The 20114-nt window shown below is 42.4% G+C and overlaps 1 protein-coding gene across 4 annotated transcripts in view; it reads right to left on the reverse strand.

The window, feature by feature from the left end:
• Nucleotides 1–1102: 1102 nt before the first annotated feature.
• mtmr4 (myotubularin related protein 4) overlaps nt 1103–20114 on the reverse strand; it is a 39918-nt gene continuing 20906 nt past the window's right edge. For 3 of the 4 annotated variants that reach the window (XM_062405686.1, XM_062405685.1, XM_062405683.1), the window contains 17 exons: nt 14634–14750; nt 13628–13657; nt 12281–12363; nt 11607–11773; nt 11385–11481; nt 9228–9341; nt 8936–9135; nt 8360–8488; nt 7722–7833; nt 7369–7564; nt 7068–7253; nt 6597–6767; nt 6033–6187; nt 4165–5647; nt 3894–4004; nt 3660–3748; nt 1103–2891 (listed from right to left, as the gene is read on the reverse strand). In XM_062405686.1, the coding sequence (XP_062261670.1) occupies nt 2714–2891; nt 3660–3748; nt 3894–4004; nt 4165–5647; nt 6033–6187; nt 6597–6767; nt 7068–7253; nt 7369–7564; nt 7722–7833; nt 8360–8488; nt 8936–9135; nt 9228–9341; nt 11385–11481; nt 11607–11773; nt 12281–12363; nt 13628–13657; nt 14634–14750 (3618 nt within the window). In that variant the 3' untranslated portion in view covers nt 1103–2713. The remainder of the gene's footprint in view (nt 2892–3659; nt 3749–3893; nt 4005–4164; nt 5648–6032; nt 6188–6596; nt 6768–7067; nt 7254–7368; nt 7565–7721; nt 7834–8359; nt 8489–8935; nt 9136–9227; nt 9342–11384; nt 11482–11606; nt 11774–12280; nt 12364–13627; nt 13658–14633; nt 14751–20114) is intronic. The other variant, XM_062405684.1, reaches the window with a different exon arrangement.

Consider the following 20114-nt stretch of genomic DNA (forward strand, 5'->3'; position numbering starts at 1 on the left):
TGTGTGTTGGGGGGGGGGTATATAAGTGAAAACGATATACGTTATATATAGTATAACTGTGGGTTTTACTTCCACCCCGTGTATGTTCCCGACTCAATGTCTCCTCCACCACTGTTGACAGAGAGGAAATGACTTTAGGAACCTAATCAGAGAGCAAGGATACTGTACTTGAAATATTCCACAGCAGGGGACAATCCGTTGATATGATCGGCTCAAAGTGCTTAAGCCTGGTTGCAGGAGTAATGGCTGGTGTTTCTTTTGATGGAACAGCTCCGTCTAGTGGACGGATGGAAGAATTTCATCTGTGTCGCAGGACTTGACGAAGTGTTCAAATACTCTAAAGCTTCTCATTATACATTTTAAAACATTACTTTAAGTTATAGCAAGACCAGTTACACATTCAGGGTTACTTTAATGTGCTAAAGTAGAAAAAAAACTGTAAATACTTCAGTGAATATACACAATATTTTCCTCTAGTTTCAGAAAGAACAAATAAATGAATATGAGCAAGATCTCCCACAGGATATCTGTCACTATTAAGAGTTTGAATAATGAATAAATCTGTGGTTTATAATCCTGTCTGTCTCACTTCGGGTCCATCTTGTGTTGTTCTGTGATGACATCCATATATTGAACCTGTGTCAAGGAGTTTTTAATTTTTACAAATATGTTTGATTGTTAGTAGGATTATGCAAAAACTACAGCTCTGATATCAATGAAATGTTGTGGAGTGGTGGGACATGACCCAGTGAAGAATGCATACAAATTGTGGTGTGGATTGGGATCAGATTCAGGATTTCTTTTCACTTTCATTAACATTGTGAGGTAAGTCATTTTCAATATTTTCATTGATTTCTCAGAGAATGATTCATGGATCCTGATGAAATAACATAAGACGTGTTGAGGGGATGGATCTACTGAATTCAAACAAGGTTTCATAAGGGAACTTTTGGGCCATACTCTTGTAAAGGTTTTTATTTCCTCTAATCCAATATCTTTTACAGTGCAGTCCATCATTGTAAGGACATCAAATAAACCACATGTTTAGAACCTATACATACTGTAACTCAAAGGTAAATTATGAGGCAGAGAAACAGATGCATATGATATAATCTTTTATTTTAACCCATGGGATTTAACTTTTACAGTGCATTTCTTTACAACAATATATTCATTAAGTGACAGGGTTTAGCCACCACTACAGATCAGATAACTATGTATGTTACATTTCTGAACTCCTCTGAAAGATTCTGACTTCATGAACACCTTGTGATAAAATCCCAGTGATCAGATGATGGTTAACCACATGAGCTTAACTAATTCACTCACATCCAATCATCCATTTGAATAGTATCAGTATCAGATTGAAACATTTGTTAAAGTTTAGTTGCCTCAGTGTTATTGAACAGATGACTCTGTACCGTTAAAACATACAGAGGTGGCCAATTATAAACCTGCTGCCATCCAGAAGAAAGAAAAAGGCTTTGAAAATAGACAAAACTAAATATGGCACCATTGTCTTAAGGAACAACCAGTAGACAAACACTTTTTTTTTTTTAAAGGGGACCGTGGCCCAACCCCCCTAAACAGAAAGAGAACTCCAAGCACTTTGTTCAGTCTTTTCCCAGAGCAGAGCAGTCCTTACTGCCAGCTAGCGAGCAGTCGGAGGAGTCGTCAGTCAGATGGACATCAAGCTTTATACGGATGTTGAACCAGTCGTTCTCAAGCACCTCAGCAGAAATTATTAACTCTGTCACGTCAAAGAAAACCAGCGCTACTTTCACTTCACTTCACTTCTCACATCAGGAGCTGTCTTCCAGCAGTGTTATATTCTCCTCCTTTCCACATATCAAGCACACGTCCCACAAAACAAACAACAAGCAGCATTGCATCAATCCGTCCATACATACAATAACCCCCCCACGAACCCCAGAGCATCGAATGTCGCAAAATGGCTATACTGGAGAAAAGCGTCGATAAAAGACAGAACCACATTGACTGTGCATATACATCATTTTGAGAACACATTGCAGCAATGAACACATATACAACCCACCAAATACACAAGAACATAAAGTCGATCCAGTTACCCATTACATATTACATTCAGGCTCTAAGAACACAACAACAAAAAAGATGCGATGGCAAAGTAAACAGCAGATTTCTCCCTTTTGCTCAAGTTTGGTCTCAAATTCCCTCAAATACATGACAGCTAGTAGTGCACAAAATAAGAATACAAAATTAGACTTTTAAACACTGTAGCAGCAATTCTTTTCTTTTTGAGTTTAGCCTCCGATAATAGTACTGGTGAAGGCTTTGGAGTCCCCGTCACATGGAAGGGGGAGCGATTGTCCTCTGAAGCCAGAGACGGTGTCTGTCAGGAGGGTGCAGGTGTTTGGTACTAAAGGTGGGTGGGCTCTGCCTCGGACAGCAGGACGCTGCAGCGCTCCAGGCTGGAAATGTTTTTGAACAGAAATGGGTTGTTCTGGAGGGAAACCCTCCTCCTGCTCTCACGACTCCATCTAAGACCTTCAAGTTCCTCGTCACCGACGCTCAGACAGTCTCACAGTGCAAACTGAGCGTCACAAACAGTAACAATTCCTCCTCATATTTCAACCCCAAACCCACGGCAGGCTTACAACGGGGCTCTCAGCTCATCCGTGCAAAGCGAGCAGGACAGAGCCGAGGCTGGCCACGCTACACGATAAGTCTCTCAGCTGGAGGCTGTGGCGATGGCCTTCTTGAGCTGCTGGCTGCGGATCTCGCGGGTACGAGCCTCCAGGAGCAGGTCGTGGCAGGTGTTGCAGACCAGCACTGGGTCGTACAACTGCTGGTCTGGGATGGGCAGCTTCAGATGACAACAGTCTTTACAGAACACATTGCCACAGTTCCTGTAGAACAGAGGACACAGAAAGTTTAGATCATTTGATAAAAAGATGGGACGACTTAAAGATGACACAAATGCATCAATATACTACCTCTGCTGTCTGTTTATTACCAGCAAAGTCTGAGAGTCTTAACTCTGAGAAAAACTGCTCATTTTTAACACTGATTCAAGTAAAAATGAGACCTTACACCTCTTACTGTCTCATTTTCTCAGCGGAGCATATAAATAATTATCTGACTAACAGAGGAGCTTTGATTTTGAAATAAAAGCTTCCCTTTAAAAATACAAAGCAAAGTGTTGAACCTCAGACCGACACTTTGGTAAAACTGTGCTGCAACAAGAGTTGTTACAAAAGTAGGATCCCAAAAAACTTAATTTAAAAACTCATCCAAAAATTCATTTTTCCCTGAGAAATTTGACGATCGATGGGATTTGATGTTTAGAATTGTGCTGGTTACGTGTTTCTTGATTCTCTCATATTTTCAAAGAAATCAATTTTAACGGACGACTTTTGACCATTTTACATGGTATTTATGGTAAACAGCTAATAGCTACTTCAATATTGTAATATTATTTCAACATTGTCCGCTGAGATCCAGGCATGAACTTCAGAGCAGGATATCAGAGAACATTAAGCCTAAAAACAGGGTGTAAATGACCCCGTTTAGAGTTGAATTTGAGAAAAAAACTAAAACACATTTATAAAACATAATGTTTTACATTCAGAGTGTGATGTATTTATTCATGTAATAAAACCGCAGTGAAGCCCCACCTGCAGTGGTGACGTCTCTTGGCAATCCAGAACTCAGAGTCACAGTTGAAACAATGGGAGGCCATGTGGTCAGGCACCCACCTCGTGACCTACACACACAGACACACACATTTTTTTAGAATAGTGTGTGGAAATACGGGGTGCTCAAAGCCATACAGGTGAGGAGGAGGAGGAAAGAAGACGAGGGAGTAGAGTCTATATTAGAGAGACATTGAGCATCAAAAGGCCTCTGACCTCAGTGTCCCTGGGCTCCACTCGATCCCAGCTGCCCTCAGACAGACGATCCTCACTGTGGGTGGACAAAGAATCCTCCTCGTTGCTGTTGTCCGATTCCCGAAGACACGTCTGAAACAGAGAGACCAGGGAGAGATCAAAAGACGGATGGAATTAATAGAAGAGTTGATACTTCTGGATATAATCTAAAGTAAATATTTATGAATATGAAAGACAAAATAAAAACCTATAGGCTTTCAGACAAATTATCATCACCGAACAAACAACTCACAATGTCATCCTCGTAGTCGATGTCTGGCTCTGAGGGAGGGGTGCCGTACTGTTTACTCTCCAGCCTCATCTGCAGCTGTCGCACCTGTTGCCGCAGCACCTCCACCTCCTGCTTGTAACCTGCCTCGATTTGCCGCAGCCTCTGCTGGACGGCATCCATGGGCACCGGCAGCCCATCATCATCGAGGTAAGCTGGGGCCTGAGGTGGCGGAGGGGAGCTGGAAGCGGGGGTTGAGGTGTGGGACACCGGTAGGAGCTGATGGCTTGCTAGGGCGTAGCCGTTGAGGGCAGCAGCGGCGGCAGCAGGTCCATACAGGCCGATGTAGCCTGCAGTCCTGGCTGCAGATAGCCATCCAGGCTGTGTGTTGCTGCTGGGACAACCAAAAGCCTCCCTGCGGCAGCACTGGGACCCGTTACCAATAGCAAAACCCTGGGAGCGGAGCAGCTTGCTGGCAAGGCGGCGGCTCTGGTAAGAGTTGGGCTGCAAGGCCCGGCTGACACCAGATTTACTGGCACTGCTGCAGGCAGACTGGACTAGACCTCGAACACTTTCCCAGTGAGAGCCGAGCAGTGACAAGTCTGACAGCTGGCTCTGGGAGATCAGATGGCGTGCTGCTACCTGAGTGCAATCCACAGGAGCCGCTGCAACTGTTAGCACACGCTCCCGTCCTTTTACTTCATCTGTACTCGTGTCCTCCTCCTCCTTCTGGGTTTGGACCTGGGGCCACGACTCAGGCTGCTCCTCAATGTTAAAATTCGCAATGAGATCGTGGCTCATTGTGGGGGGCGGGGTGGGGAGAAGCTCTCCCTCATCTGTGATGGTTTCAGTGGAGTCCTCCATGGGAAGGAGTGGTGTTAGAGGTTTCAGAGCAAACAGGCCTTCAGAGCCTGGGAGGCCATTTGCCTGACTGTCAATGTGGCCGTTAAGCAGCAAGGTGGGTTTTGAGAATTCAGGTTGAGTGCCGTTGCAGGGAAGAGGTAAGCACGGCTCTGATTTGTGAGTGGGTGAAGTGGTGCTCTCAGCAGTCCTATGGGGGCTCTCAGCTTCCGGCGGAGGTGGTGGTACTGGAGGGTTTGTGATCTGAGTCAAAGCCTGCTGGAGGACAGGTGTGGGTAGAGGAGTGTGAGCGATGGTGACCTGCTTCCTGAGAGGGACAGGTGGGAGGGGCAGAGATGGCAGAGGCTGTGTGGTCAGACAGGGCACCTCCGAAGTCTCCTCCCCACAATTCTCTGAACCTAGAACATCCTCCGGGGTCTTTATAGGACTTTGTTGAGGAGGTTTCCCCTCAGCAATGTCCGATCCAGTGTCAGGTATAACCTCTTCAGAGTCTGCAGAGGTTTCTTCCATAGCAGGCGAAGGCTCCAGGGAAGAGCGACCCTCCTGGCAGTGCTTGTTGAGATTGGGGTCACTGGATGTGCGTGTCAGAGGAACCCCATTCTCAAAAGCTGTTAGCAGGTTGTCCATGGAGCGGGTCTTAGGAAGTCTGTAAATTAGACATTTATCAATCAATCAATCAAATTTTATTTGTATAGCCCATATTCACAAATTACAATTCATCTCATAGGGCTTTAACAGGGTGTGACATCCTCTGTCCTTAACCCTCAGCAAGAGTAAGGAAAAACTACAAAAAAACCCTTTTAACAGGGTAAAAATATGTAGAAACCTCAGAGAGAGCCACATGTGAGGGATCCCTCTCCCAGGACGGACAGAAATGCAATAGATGCCACGTGCAGGACAACGTGGCATCTGGCATTTATGGGGATTTATTTGTGAAAATTATAAAAGTATGTGTTTGGGACTGACAGCAGTCCAAACAATTACTTTAAATATCTGCACAAACCGTTACAAGAATAGAAATGACAACATACCTGTCCAGGGAACGGGAGGTGAGATCATCTCCGGTGACATTTGGGGGGAGGTAGAGCTCCATTGAATCATCCACAGCTGTGCACGGGGAGGAGGTGGGCAGGTAAACAGCTGTCCACAGCTGTAATGCTCGAGTGTGGCAGACTGGCTGCAGCACCTGGCAGACAAATAAGTGATGAGGATTATCTTAGAAGGTCAACATGGACACATGATGATGCTCGATACTCAGTCAGGCTGTTATTCCACTGCTGTGTGTAATAATCACGTTGATGCTTTCTTTGACAGTGCGAATGAAGAAGTGGGATAGATTTAATCTTCGATGTCAAATCTTTGATCTAAAACACAGTTAAAGTAAAATTTTGAGTCACACTATTAATGAATCCAGCCACTTATTCTGCTCAGGATCAAAAAGAAGCTAGGCTTAATTTTATAGTCTGACTCTGAAGCTATTCCTTTCAAGAAATCACCCTCTCATCACTAAAAGTAGTGCTGACCTCCAGTTGTTACTGTATTTAAATGGTGGCTCTATTACAAAGCCAGAAATAATAATGTAAAACTCTAGGTACCATATCATGACTGGGGATGTAGAGGAAGTTCTGGAAGTTCTTGTTTCCCGTGCGAAGTAGTGACCACACAGAGCAGGTGCGTTTGTAGATGTTCCGCGACTCCCTCTCCCGAGCGTTGTTACACAGAAATGTGCCGTAGAGACATGAGTATGTGTGCTGCACCAACTTGACCTGGACACACGGGAGGTAGAACATGAAGTCAGGAGTTTATAACACTCCATTCCCAATTCAATGCATTAACTTATTGATCTGAATAATATAAATGACAGTTGTAAAACACCAGCATTAGATCTAAATTATGTTTGTTGGAGCAATTTCAAAGCACAGGCTCCATGCAAAAAAGTTTTTTACTAATTAACTGGTAAAATAACTACTTAACTTTTAGCATGGTATCATGTTATGTCCAGCAATATGTTTGACACTTCTGAGTTTACTGGCTAATTAGTCGCCAGAAAATACATGACCACCCACCAGGAAGGCCTCGTTGAACTCAAACAGGCAGGGGAACTGTTTGAGCAACTGGTGAACACTGTCCAGCCACTGCAGGAAAACGGGACACTGCTCGCTCACATCGTCAGCATTCTCCTGGTGGCCACAGCGGTCCCCGAACTTATGGCCATAGTCGAGCCACTCTGTCTCTACAAGTACCTGGAAACCCTGGGGATGAGAAACTAGTCAGTAATAAAATTACAGCTTTTTATTTTCCTTTTAAAAAAGTGCATTTACATTTAATCCAAACCAAATATACTTAAGACCTTGTGCAGACTCTCACCTCTAATGTTCTGTAGTAGGGATCCAGCAGGACCTTGGCGAGGGCTATAATTTGGGGTGTGCGGTCCCACCCGTCCGAGCAGTGAACCAGGACAGGACGGCCGTCCCTCTCCACTGCTGAACACACCAGGGTGGCTGCCTTTAACATGACAGACAGGTGCTGCAGCCAGCGGGTGCTCTCGAGTGCTGAAAGCCAGCTGGAAGCAATAGATAGGACGGATTAGATGAGCCCAAATCTATATAAATTAGGTACATCTCTGTGTGGTGTCGCACTACTGTAAGCAAGATCCATTAAAATGAGGGGGGGGGGGGGGGTGAAGCTGCTCAGACAGAAGGTCAGACAGATTGACTTACTTTGCCGGATCCGGAATCTGACTGCATACAGTCCTCAGAGCCTGGAAGCTGTTGCGGATGGCGTGGATGTTGGCCATTCCCATGAACATCACCTCGCAGTTGGGGTAGTACTCTGAACACAAACAAATATCAAGGTCATCAGATCAAGGTCATCAGACATAAATAATGCTTAGCTTGTAAGCTATGATAGCCTCTTGTTCTGATGGAGGCATTAGCTACCTCAGTCAGATGCAAAAATCAGTCATAGTAATAGTTTTCCAACAGATTTAGACTTTAGATTTATTGTTATTTGCACCTCTAAAGAATATACGTTTAAAAAAAACAGCTGAATGTTGAACTTGCTAGTTGTGACATTTGTCTGTTTGTCATTTGGACTAGGAAGAAACTGTCTAGTGGGTCAATTTGTAGAACACATCTGCCTGCTGCTCAGGTTTAAGAAACATATTACTCCTGCTGAGGGTTTAAGGGCAGAGGATATTGCACCTTATTAATCCCTATCAGACAAACTGTGATCTGTGAATATGGACTATACAAATAAAATATAATGGATTGATCGATGTTATTAGTGATGTGAAAATTATAAATCTAAATATAGAAATAAGTTGTTGAAGGCTGTTTGAAAGTTCGATCACACTAACCTTCACATTCACAGCCCCCGCCCTTGGCTCTGTTAGCCACTGCAGCAGTGTATGAGCGAGCATCCAGAATCAGTAGCTTCTGTGGCACAGTGTTGTCATCGCAGCCAGAGCCGCCTGTCAGAGAAGAGTCTGGAGACACAGAGGAGTTTTATCATTAGGAGAGGATGGTTTAGATTGAACTGGAACACACAAAGAGAAACCATGTGTGAAAAGAGAGAGAGGGAATCAAAGAAGTGCCAGGGATAAGAATAACATACACTGCTGAATATCAGTATCTCCTCCTGATAACAAACAACTTGTTGCTATGGTTAACTATCACAAGCGATTAGCTTTCAAACGGACAGAACAGCTATCAGGGGCAATTTGAGGTTCAGCATCTTGCCATAGGACACTGACATGTGGACTGGCACAGTCGAGGATCAAATCATTGACCTTCTAATGAGTGGATGATCTGCTCTACCTCCTGAGCCACAGCAGCCTGCCTAAACAGCAACCTGACTGCAATCAAAAAGCCACAATTGTCCAACAGTTCCCACATACATGAGTCAACATTCACAAATAAAACTCAAGTTTTACCAAAATCACTATCCGAGGAGTCAGGAGCTTCCCCACGTTGTCTGCAGGCTGGTGCTCCACAGTTACCCTTGGCTCCGGTGTCCATCTGACAGGCCTTGGCGATGGACGTCACCAGGTACTCATCATCCGTGTTCCTCCAGCCCCACCAGCTGATCTCAGGCTGGCTGCAACGGGCGATCACAGCACCATTCTTCTGGTGCCTGGAATTAAAATATGTAGAAAATGAAAATGATCCTGTTCTTGTGTGAACAGGCCAGAAAAAACCCTGGTGTGTCTGTGTGTGTAAACCTACCTATAGACGACCACAGGGATCCTCTTCCCGGACCTGAAGGAGGCCACACTCTCCAGCTCCTTGTCTGTGATCCATATGGGAACCAGAAGCTTCCGTGGGTAGCTTGAGCACAGCCTGTGGATAGGAACAAGGGAAATTACGTTATTGGAGGTTATAATCCTTTATAATACCGTCAGTCTGTTGGAGGTGACGTTCATTAAGTTTGCAAGCAAGTCTTAAAATGAAAATAAATAGATTCGAGTTTTGATATTCAGCCAACACATATGAGACAAATATTGTGGTTTCAGGATGATTGCTGCATCACTAACTCTCAGGGTCAGCAGAGAAAAAATCACAATGTGCTACTGCCTCCATCTGTCTCCTCCTCCTCTATCATGATGCCTCCTTCAATTTCTATTCACCTGCTGACTGACAAACCTGGGACGGTGTGTTTATGTGTGTGTGTGTGTGTTCCTGTACTCATACCTTTGTGAGGACCATTTTAAGCAGACCTGACAGAGTGAGGACATTTTTGGAAAGTAATTACATTTTGGCCGGTCTTAACTTCTTCACTTCCTCGCTGCTAGGGAATGCATTATGCCAATGAGTGTCCTCACAAAGTACAAACATGTGTGTGTGTGTATGTGTGAGGGAAAGAAAAATACTGTGCTGAGTCACGAGCCTCAGCAGGCTGCGGCTTGTTTAATTAGCCAGTTGTCCTGTGAGTCTGTCTCCCTCAGCAGGATGTGCTCTCCTGGGCGCTAGGAGCAGACTGCCCTTTTTTTATAGCATTTATTTGCCCAGACAGAAAAGGAGATGCAAAAGTTTGCAACATGCATGCACGCGTTTTAACTCGTGACACACACACACACACAACGTGTGTGTATGTGTGTGTTGGAGGCTTGGCTTGGTGAAAGTGTTTCTGGCTTGAGAGGAGGCAAAGACAAGCGTACACATTATGTTTTGTTGTTGAAGATATTTAAAGGAACAGTCTGATATAAATGTGTCTTTTGGGTAATAAATATTAACCTACTAATGGGATTCAAGGAGCAAGTCAGCTGTAGTCAGCTTGACTTTGCTACAATAAATTCCATGACAACCCATACTTCAGAATTAGGCCCTTAATGTGTCAAAATGTCTGTAGAAACTTCTGAACTTACTTCTGTATTCCAAACAAGCCTAGACTCACAAATAAATTACAAATTAAGATACATCATTTAGAGCTTCCGCACTCTGAGGATGCAATTGTGTGCCACACGGTAGTGTTTTGGCCTTTATCGGTAAAGTGAAGATTGTCTAGAACATAATCCACATATGGATTAATTGCAGAAAAGATGATAATGCTGCCGATGTGGTTTAATAAGTTTCTCTGGGTGCCGTGATACATCTTGACGTTATTTTTTGCCACATATCTCGGTAACCAATAGAACCTAACTTCCCTGCTCAGTGGGTCTCAAAGTCTAACAGTGGACTAGAGACATCTGCACCTCCCCTCAGGACCCCTATCAGTGCTACTGACAAATATTTACTGACTGCAATATGAAAAAAGCTGATATGAAATGATTTTGTCACTCCTATTCACCTGAGGGATGCTTTATGTTTAGGAGCTAGAGTTCCAAGAGCCCCTTTCTTTCATCTATATTTGTTTACGTTTGGCAAATTAAAACCATTAAAAGTATGCTGAACTAGCTATTCAATTGATCACGTTTGCACTGTACCCATTTGCTGAGACACTTCTCAGCCACATCGTGAGTTATAACTGTTGACCTCTATAATAATTTCTAGGTTGATAATACAATCGCACTGAATCTTAAATATGTTTATCATGTCTGTGTGTTCAGATCTGGACCCTTAGAATAAATATGAACTTTGGCAAACATTGTGGAAACTACAACCCCCCAAATGTAACTGCGATACAGCACAAATATAAATGTGCCATTTCTCAATCTAAGACAATGATGAGATGTGCCATTACACACATAAGCTCTTTCTTACACAAGCTGTCAGTTTGGACACATTATGGATCCAGTCCTAGCCGATTCTGGGCCTACTCTCACTCTCTACTCGTAACTCACCATTCACTTTCCGCACAACCATCATGACACCTTACAGTATTTTGTAGCTATCTGAAAAGAGAGAGGAGTCATGCTATTTATAGGTGACGTATCTGTGACATACTTGAAGTTGCAGTTTATGTCTGACACTCTCCAGATGTTCTGTGTGTCAAAACCCATCCTCTTGACCTCCATTTCCATTCTCTGACGCACATGATCACCTGCTCACACACAGAGAATGGAGGGAAAAGATTATTTCAGGAATGTTAATAGTTCAACAAACTACACAATGCATGTTGTGCAACTGTTCTAATCTTTTGTGTCATTGTCTAATTATTGTGCCTACCCGGGCGACAGAGATGAACGTGCTGGTCCTCATCGTCAGCGTTGCCTCCTAGACACCATGCATGGTAGGCCAGGGCGAACAGGTCCTCCAGCCGGGACGGGTGAGCTATGGCCCGGTTAAGACGCTTGACCCACTCCTGACACTGCTTGAATGTTGCAAAGTGGCATCTGTGGTGAACCCAGTGGGAAGATTAGAACAATAAAGTGACAACTTCATGTTTTGGCTGAAAAACTAAAGAAAAACTACTTTTTTCCAACAAAAAAAAAAGCTTTACCAGCCTTTAAACAAGGGTAATATTGTGGCTGTTTAGGTCCAAGATGCCGCTGGCACATCTGCTGCTGAAAGACTGAAGGCTCCAATTGGTTTGACCTTTTCACACTGCTGTGAAATTAAAGCAGGTCTTGTGTCTTTTTTTTCTTTCTTGCAGAAGTCTTTAAGCTAAAAACCACTGGAATCATGTTCATTGTATCCCATTTTATATGTAATATAAATGTAGATATTGCAAATAAAATATTGATTATTGGTTAACTGTGGCAGTGTTTGATATTATTTTCCTCTTTAAGGGAAGCAAAGTTACACTATTTTACTATTTATCTTAAAAAGAACAACAACATTGTATTACATTTGATTAATAGCATGAAGGGTTAATATGGTCAGTCAGCTGCTTTTCTCACCTGACAACCTTGGAGTCTTTGCAGATGATGTGCAGCTGGAACATATCTCTGCTCTCCACACCGTCTATCAGCTTGAGAGGGACCTGTAGGGGGAGACAGAGAACAAGTGTGGGTCAGCCTAATGGCCCACTGTCAGAGCAGTCAGCACATCTGCAAAGAGGTTACCACCCCCTGTCTAGTACAGACTGAATCCAGGTTAGATACACATGGCACAGTTTTAATCCCACTGCAGAGGAGAAGGGGAACTCTGCAGTATTTTTATTGTGTGTATAGATCTCTGTTATGATGCCAAACCACAGTCACAGACCTAGCATTGTTCACAGGATTGTCAATGGCAAATTAGGCAATTTTGCATAGCCCTTTTGTACTCTCAAAAAACACTTTATGTACATTACTCTATGAGTCATATTCACCCACACATGAATACATCTTCTACGCTTTATTTATGTATTCATATAGTACTATTTTATTCCAGTCACACACTGGTGGCATACCCATCAGGGGCAATTTAGGGTTCAGGATCTTGCTCAAGGACATTTCTAAATGCGGAATGGAGGAGACAGGAATCAACTACTCCGCTACTCTTTGTGGATTGATATATTAATGAAAGCACTGTCCAGATTAACAGAATCACCCATGCAACTTAACCTTCTGATCAATATTTACAAGTTCACAAGCTCCAGTGTGTGGGATTTAGAAGGATCTTTCAGCAGAACTATGAATTATAATATTAGTAATTATTTTTTCATTGGTGTATACTTATCAGAAACTAAGAACTGTTGTTTTCATTACATTGGAATGAGTCATTTATACCTAAATGAGGAGCTAGTCCTATTCCAGAGGCTGCTATGAAAGACTGTTGTCTCTCTACGGTAGCCAACAAAGGACAAACTAAACACTGGATCTTGACGTTTTTTTTTTAACAATTATATGTTACTCAAAGGCAACCATTGGTTCTCTTACAAGGTTGGTTGGAAGAGGGGTATTTGGTCGTTTGTAATATGCAACTTCAGCACAAGGTGTCACTAAATCCAACACACTGAACCTTAAAGTAATAAGGTGCAAATGTGCATCCTATATGAATGAGAGAATAACCATTATTTAACGTCATATGGCTGAAAACATTGCCTGTTTTTCTATGTTTCAAGGTCAGCCAACATTGGGCACTCCAATCATTTACCAGGAGCTTTCATGGAAAATCATTGTAATAAGTACAGAGTAACCACTCAGTTGAATGTAAATTACAATTTGTCCTCAGAGCGCTGTAATCGTGTGGAGTGAAGAAGAGCTGAATGATTAAGCTGTCTAGACGGTAGCAGAGGGTGGTGTTTATCATATGGTACTCACAGATATCTCATTGTCCACACCTGGGTAGGTCTAAAACACAATGACACCATGGAGCGCACATATACACACAAACAGAGAGGGAAATAAGGAGGGAGGGAAGACAAAAGACAGAAGGAAATGGAAAAAACTATTAAAACAAAAACACTTGGGAGACAAAGGGAAATGAAGAGTTAAAATGAAAGAAAAACATCAAAGAGAAAATGAAAGACAACCGGGTGGATCACGCAGTGAGCTACTTGCAGCAAATGACCAAACCAAATGGAAATCATGGAGAGAAAGACAAACATGAACAGGAGCAAAGGGCATGAAAACAGCTTAGAAGTAACGGATGAGTTGTGAAGGGGTTGGGTGGGGGGGGGGGCCTGTTGGCATTCATACAGAGTTCATTCTGTGCAGCTGGGGTCAAGTAAGGACTCTGCCTAGGAAGAAATCAGTTTTAGGTTGTGCTGCCTGTACTCAAAGCATTAATCAAACTCTTCTCTGATAAAGTACCTCCAGGTTAGTTTTCTACATTCTCCTACTCATCATCCAATGTTATCTTTTTCACAAGGATTCAGCTTCTGGATTAAATTGCAGGGATTTGGGAAGGAGAGGGAATTTCTCTGCCAGTAAATGCAAACAATTGGCCTGTTTGTCTTTGAGTGAGGTCTGACGTCAATAGAAGCAAGCTGCTGGACATGAGTGCCAGTGGGGGGCGGTTCTTTGGAGCCTCAATGTCACATTAAACCTCTCCTGCCTAAAGATCATAACGCAACTCCTGAGGTTGAAAGTGGTACAAACAACGTCACGCCAACTGTGTGGTGGTACCTTATTTAGAAACTTATGGGCTAATTTGCTTTGCTTGTACAATTATGTGTTTATTAAAAAATAATATGCAGAAAAAGGGCAAAAAGCCTCCTACCTAAACATTAAAAACTCCTCTAGCCAGCTGTTGGCTTCTGAGGTGGCTAAACTTGGCAGCATTAGTGACACTTGTGGAAGTTGAGTGTCTTTGATGCGCACTCACATTTATGACTGAGTCTTTGAACTTGATGTGCAGCCTGTAGTTAGAAATGGCAATGATGGCTTCATCAGCACGGCCGAGATATTCCACCCCTTCCCCCTGAAGAACTGGGAATGGCACCTGGAGAGACACAAAAAAAACGTTTTGTTTTGTTGTATTCAAAAGTTAATTCTGGACAGATGTAAGGGTTCAGCAAGTACAATCATAGGACATGATTGTTTGGTTCAACCTTCATGACAATAAATCCAAAATAGAACTAGAAAAACATGGTAACTAGTCCACAGATTAGCATTGGGATGCTTGAAAAGGTAATTATTATTGTTTACTTAGATTATTCATTTTTGAAATAAAAAATGTGCTGAACTAAGACTGCATTTCACGACAAGGACCAGAACAGTTGCTTTGTTGAAAGACTAAATTAAGTATTGATCCATTTTTGGATTCAAGAGTCTTTTAATAGGAAAATAAGGTTTTGTGGAACCATTCTGGTAATGTTATTAGAACGCAAGTATCATACTGGCAGCAGCATAAAACATTTTCAAACAATACCCAGGCCAGCACTAAACATAATGACTGTTGTGCCATTACAGAGATGATAAAAAGGGGGGAACGTGAGAAATTGTATGCATGTGTTGATGTCCAATTAGAACACCGTAGTTTTACAGAAGGACCATTGTGAGTGCAAAGGGCTCGTTGGTGAGCCTGAATGAGCAGGCAGACAAGAGGCAGCCAGGACTGGGAGGGAGACTGTCTCCACCAGTGCTGACAGTACACGGAGGGATCCCAAACTGACCATTAACATTCTTACTCCTATTTTTATTATGGGCCCAGGCTTTGGCTCCAACAAGACTCCTGCATTAAGATAATTGGTTCCCAACAGAAATGAAAAGAACACATAATTCTGAGACAGGGCATTATATGTAAAAGCCAACCACGCGGATGAGATGCACAACAACAGTTTCCAGCTTTAAAACGATCCTGAAAATTTAAGCATCAAATCAATTTCCCTCTCTCCACTCCGGGTAAAAGTTCTTGTACTGACTAGTCTAGCTAAATTTTCAACTGATTTAAAAGGAATGGATTCATAGAGCTTTGATATTGTATGAATGCTGCTAATCAGGGAGATTTATAGGTTGTTTTTTAAAAGTAGGTAAGTTGTTTTGAAACACTTTTTTAAAATCTTATTTGTTGGAATCTACTTCACGTCCTAATAGCCATCAATAAATAAAGTGGTCAAAAAAACAAACACAACCGGAGTCTTCACAAGTCGTGGGGGACATACTCCTCTGAAGTAGAGAAGATGGTCAGAAGTTAGCGAGATGAGAGGGCCGATGGGAGGAGGTGGGTTGTATTGATTGCATTTTTTCCAAAGAGCTCACGCTAACTTTTCCAGGATAACCAAACCAGGGTTCCCACGCTTGCCTTGAAAAAAAATTCCATGCTACCTCCTGATTTTCCATGTACCATATTAAGTAATGATCTATAGGCCCCTGAAGCTTTACGAGCCCCCCTCCCCTCACACACAACCCCCTAGGACACCTGACTACTAACTTGATTTAAAAGATGTGCCAGTCAAGTCTACATTGTAAATAATTAGAGGTTATGTCTTATTGATCTATCAATGCATGAAATAATGCAACAAGCTGTAGATGAACAACAATTTATTGAACGGGAACTTTGAGACACATGAGCATTGGGATTGATATTTGTTCTCTCTTCCACTCCTCTCCTATCTCATCCTGTCCTTTTCTCTCCACACCTCCCCTCTCGTATCCGCTCCTGTCTTCTCTTCCTACTCTTCTCAATTCCTCTCCACTCTTCTCCCTTTTCCTCTGTCATCCTCTACTCTTGTATCCTCCTCTTTCATCTTCTCCCCTCTTCTCTTCCTCATCCTGAATCTACAGTGTGTCATTGTCACTCACTCCTGTAATGCATCACACATTTGAGATTATGAGTCTTACGTAGAAGAGGTAATATGCCTACCCTTACTCTGTAAAAGCTTTTGTAATTCAAACTAACAAACCTAAAAGGAAAAACATAAGGCTGGTTCCCCTGTGGTTCCTCAGGACAGCAACATCAAAAATGTTTCACCCCAAATGTTCCTATTTAGTAGTATCATTTTTTTAAAGAAAAAACGAAAAATCACAAACTAGCTAAAAGTAGATATAAGAATGAATGTTACAAAATTGATCAAGACTAGACTGGTCATGTCAACTAGTATAGAAGTAATGTCACAGCCTAATGTGAAAATGTATTGGTAGTTAGCTAGCAATGCAAGCTAGCCTACACTAGCTAGTTAGTTAGCAAGCTGAATGTTGGCTAGCAAGATTGCACTGCATGTGCTTGCTAACCATCATTAATGAATCCAAATTCAAAACAAACTCCTCTAAATGTGGTGAATAACACGGTTTTAGGAAAAGTCAATGAGTGAAATACATATGGGGATCAAACATAGTTCTAGCATTTTAAAAGCAAGGTAAAAATTACCTCAACAATTCTAGTGTAAGCTGAAGCTAGCAAGTTGCAGCTAGCTAGCTAGCAAGATTGCACAGGTTACTAACTAACGTTGATAAACCCAGGTTTATCACGAAGTTGAAACACAGCTTCTTACATTTGAGGATAAACTTGCATAAGAGGTTTCACTGTATGTCAAGGCTCCCGTGTGGGAAATGCATGTATTTGACCCTTCTATTGAGATTGCGAGTAATGTTTCTCGGTTATTATTCCCGAAGTCCACCAATCCGAAACTATACTTTTAAAGACCATATCACCAGGTTGCCTCATCAAATTCCAACATCCAATACACCAGATAGGATGCCAAGAGCATGTTCTACAACATGGGATCATCCTTTTCTATCTACAGTAAGAGTTGTTCACATGTAAAGGGTTTTATAAACTCATCTTAATTCTGTGCTCAATAGTTTCATTTTATTACTATTTTACACATCATCCAATACAATTTTCCAGGATAACTGTTTTAATTTCCATGTAAGTGTTCACTTTTGCTCAGTTTCCATGACTTTTCCAAACCTGGAAAATGAAAAAATAAATTCCATGTTTTCCATGGTTTCCAGGTACCGTGGGAACCCTGCAAGCCCGTCTTCAATATACAATGTTGAGACTTAGTTAGCAGATTATACATTATCACTCCTACATCACTTTTTCAACCTGAAAAATGTTAATTGTGTTATGCACATTCATTCCTTACTTAGGTGATCTCTTCACACTTGAGTTTATTTTAGCCACTGCTGCTTAACCATGAAGATTATCACTGGGGACCACGCACTGTGGCCCAGCTCTCATTGTTTAGTTGCTGGTGGTGATGTTGCTTAGAGACAACATTACCTCATCCTACATCAGCATGCATTGCTGAGTCATGCAGAGGAGGACACACTGGTGCATGTTAAAAGGGGCCATGCAGCCAGGCAGATGGAGGATTATGGTGAGATGCCAGGAATCAGTCTCACTTGAAACAACATAAGCCAACATGGTTAAAAGCACAGACTTTGTTAGTGCACTTTGTTAGTGACTTTGTTTTTACCACTTGAGATAGGAGAAAATAAATTAAATAAATCAAAACTATTCAATTTTTTTAATTAAAAAATGCTACATTGTTGATTGGCAAGAGGTCAAAAGCCATCAGAACATTAAATTGTTGATGCCTCCTGGTAAAGAGGGCTTAAACAAAAAAAACACCTTGACATTTATCACTGCATTTGCTGTTGCTCATCTCGGACTGAGAATGTGTTTGTGAGCCAGGACGGGAAGCACACCAAGGGAAAGAGTGCCGCTTAAGCTGGGAAATGGGGCACGTAGTATCTGCACTTAGACACCATCAAAGCCAAAATGTCGGCAGCGGTCCCTCTGGCTCCATGTGCTTGGACTTCATAAAAGTGGAATATTTAAAATGCAACAGCTTTAACTCAATAGACTTCAAATCTACAGGTGCAAAAGCGAACCTGAAAACCATGGAGCTGTTGACTGTGACAGAAAAAGCTGTACAGACATTTTATCAACATGTCAAGGGAGAAAAAAAACTGAAAAGCCCAATATTTTTAGCAGAAGGAGTCAGTTTGTAATAGAGGCTTCCTTAACAGCAGCAGAAATGGCAGCAACTGAGCCTGCGTGCTGCTTTGCTGTGGAGCAGGCCGAACACGTCCTGCAAAGACTGCCATAGTTAACATGCTGTACAGACCGGGAGCTGCATTAAACAAGCTGTGCTCCAAAAGTAGTAGCATGAATCACCGGCAGCCAGCAAGTGCAGCAGAAGATACTGTGTCACGTTTCCCCTGTGAAGCCTTCAGCGGCAGCATTATAGAGAAAGGGAGAGGGGAGGGGGAGCTGAAAGACTCATGAATAACATTCTGACTTGCGAGTCGTGACATCCGGTTCGAGCAGCCTCTCTGTGAGGACATGCACATGTGCAAATTCACACACAACTCTGAGCATGCACCAATGCTGCCTCATTAAGTCTGTTAGACACCGTGTTACAGATCCCTCCCAGTTTGCTGATGCTGCTTCTCAGGAAATGAGGAAATACCATGACCGTTGACACACAAAAATTAATCAGAAAAAAGATAAACGCCTTTGTAAAGGTTGGTACACTCTGTAAGGTCGTTGCAAACCAAACGGATACAGGCTTAGAATGACAACCACAAAAGAAGAAACAAAAGGACAGTGACCCCAGGCTGGGCAACCCCCCTCCCCCCTTCCCTTTTTCCAGTTCTCTCCAGACACATGATGCTCAGCTCCATTAACCAGCAGACAATCTCAAAACCATGGAGGCCACAGACCAAGTAGCCCATCACAATTTTGATACATTTTGAACAGACTTACAATCCATCTCACTTCACTGGTCGAAATGCTTTTTAGCATCCCCGTTCTTTATCTGTTGCTTTGACTCGGCTTCTTTAGTAGGGGCAGTGTATTTCTTCGTAGTTCGCAAACGGAAACAAACCTTTAATGAAAAATAATCGTTGCTTAAATGCCCTGACAAACTTTCATTTTACATGTTGATAACAAGTCAATAAAAAGCGGGTAATCTACAGATGTAAACAAGTGTAATCTAATTTTTAAACCATTCAACACCACTTGAAATTAAATTAAAGACCAAACCTGCAATAGAAAAATCAAAATTTGAAATACTATCGACTCACAGTGCAGTTTGCTTTCACCATCACTAGTACTCGTCATACCCAAGTCAATTATTGGTAAACTGGAATTTCCCAATGTTCAGAAACTAGCTAGCAGGCTGGCTGGAAAGGCCTTAGCCTAACACATAAACTTAAAGACACAGCGCATGCAGAAACTCATTCTCGTTTTTTTTCTCGTATGCAGAGTACAGACATTTCGTGGAGATATGCCTTACAAATTTAGACTTTTCCAAACTGAATTCAAGACAATTTAAGATTTTTTAAGGACCTCTGGACTCCCTGAGAGACACAATATTCTCCAAAGAAGTTGTAAAAATGGGGGGTTCTAAAT

This window comes from Platichthys flesus, chromosome 15 (assembly GCF_949316205.1).
Source record: "Platichthys flesus chromosome 15, fPlaFle2.1, whole genome shotgun sequence".
NCBI lineage: Eukaryota > Metazoa > Chordata > Actinopteri > Pleuronectiformes > Pleuronectidae > Platichthys > Platichthys flesus.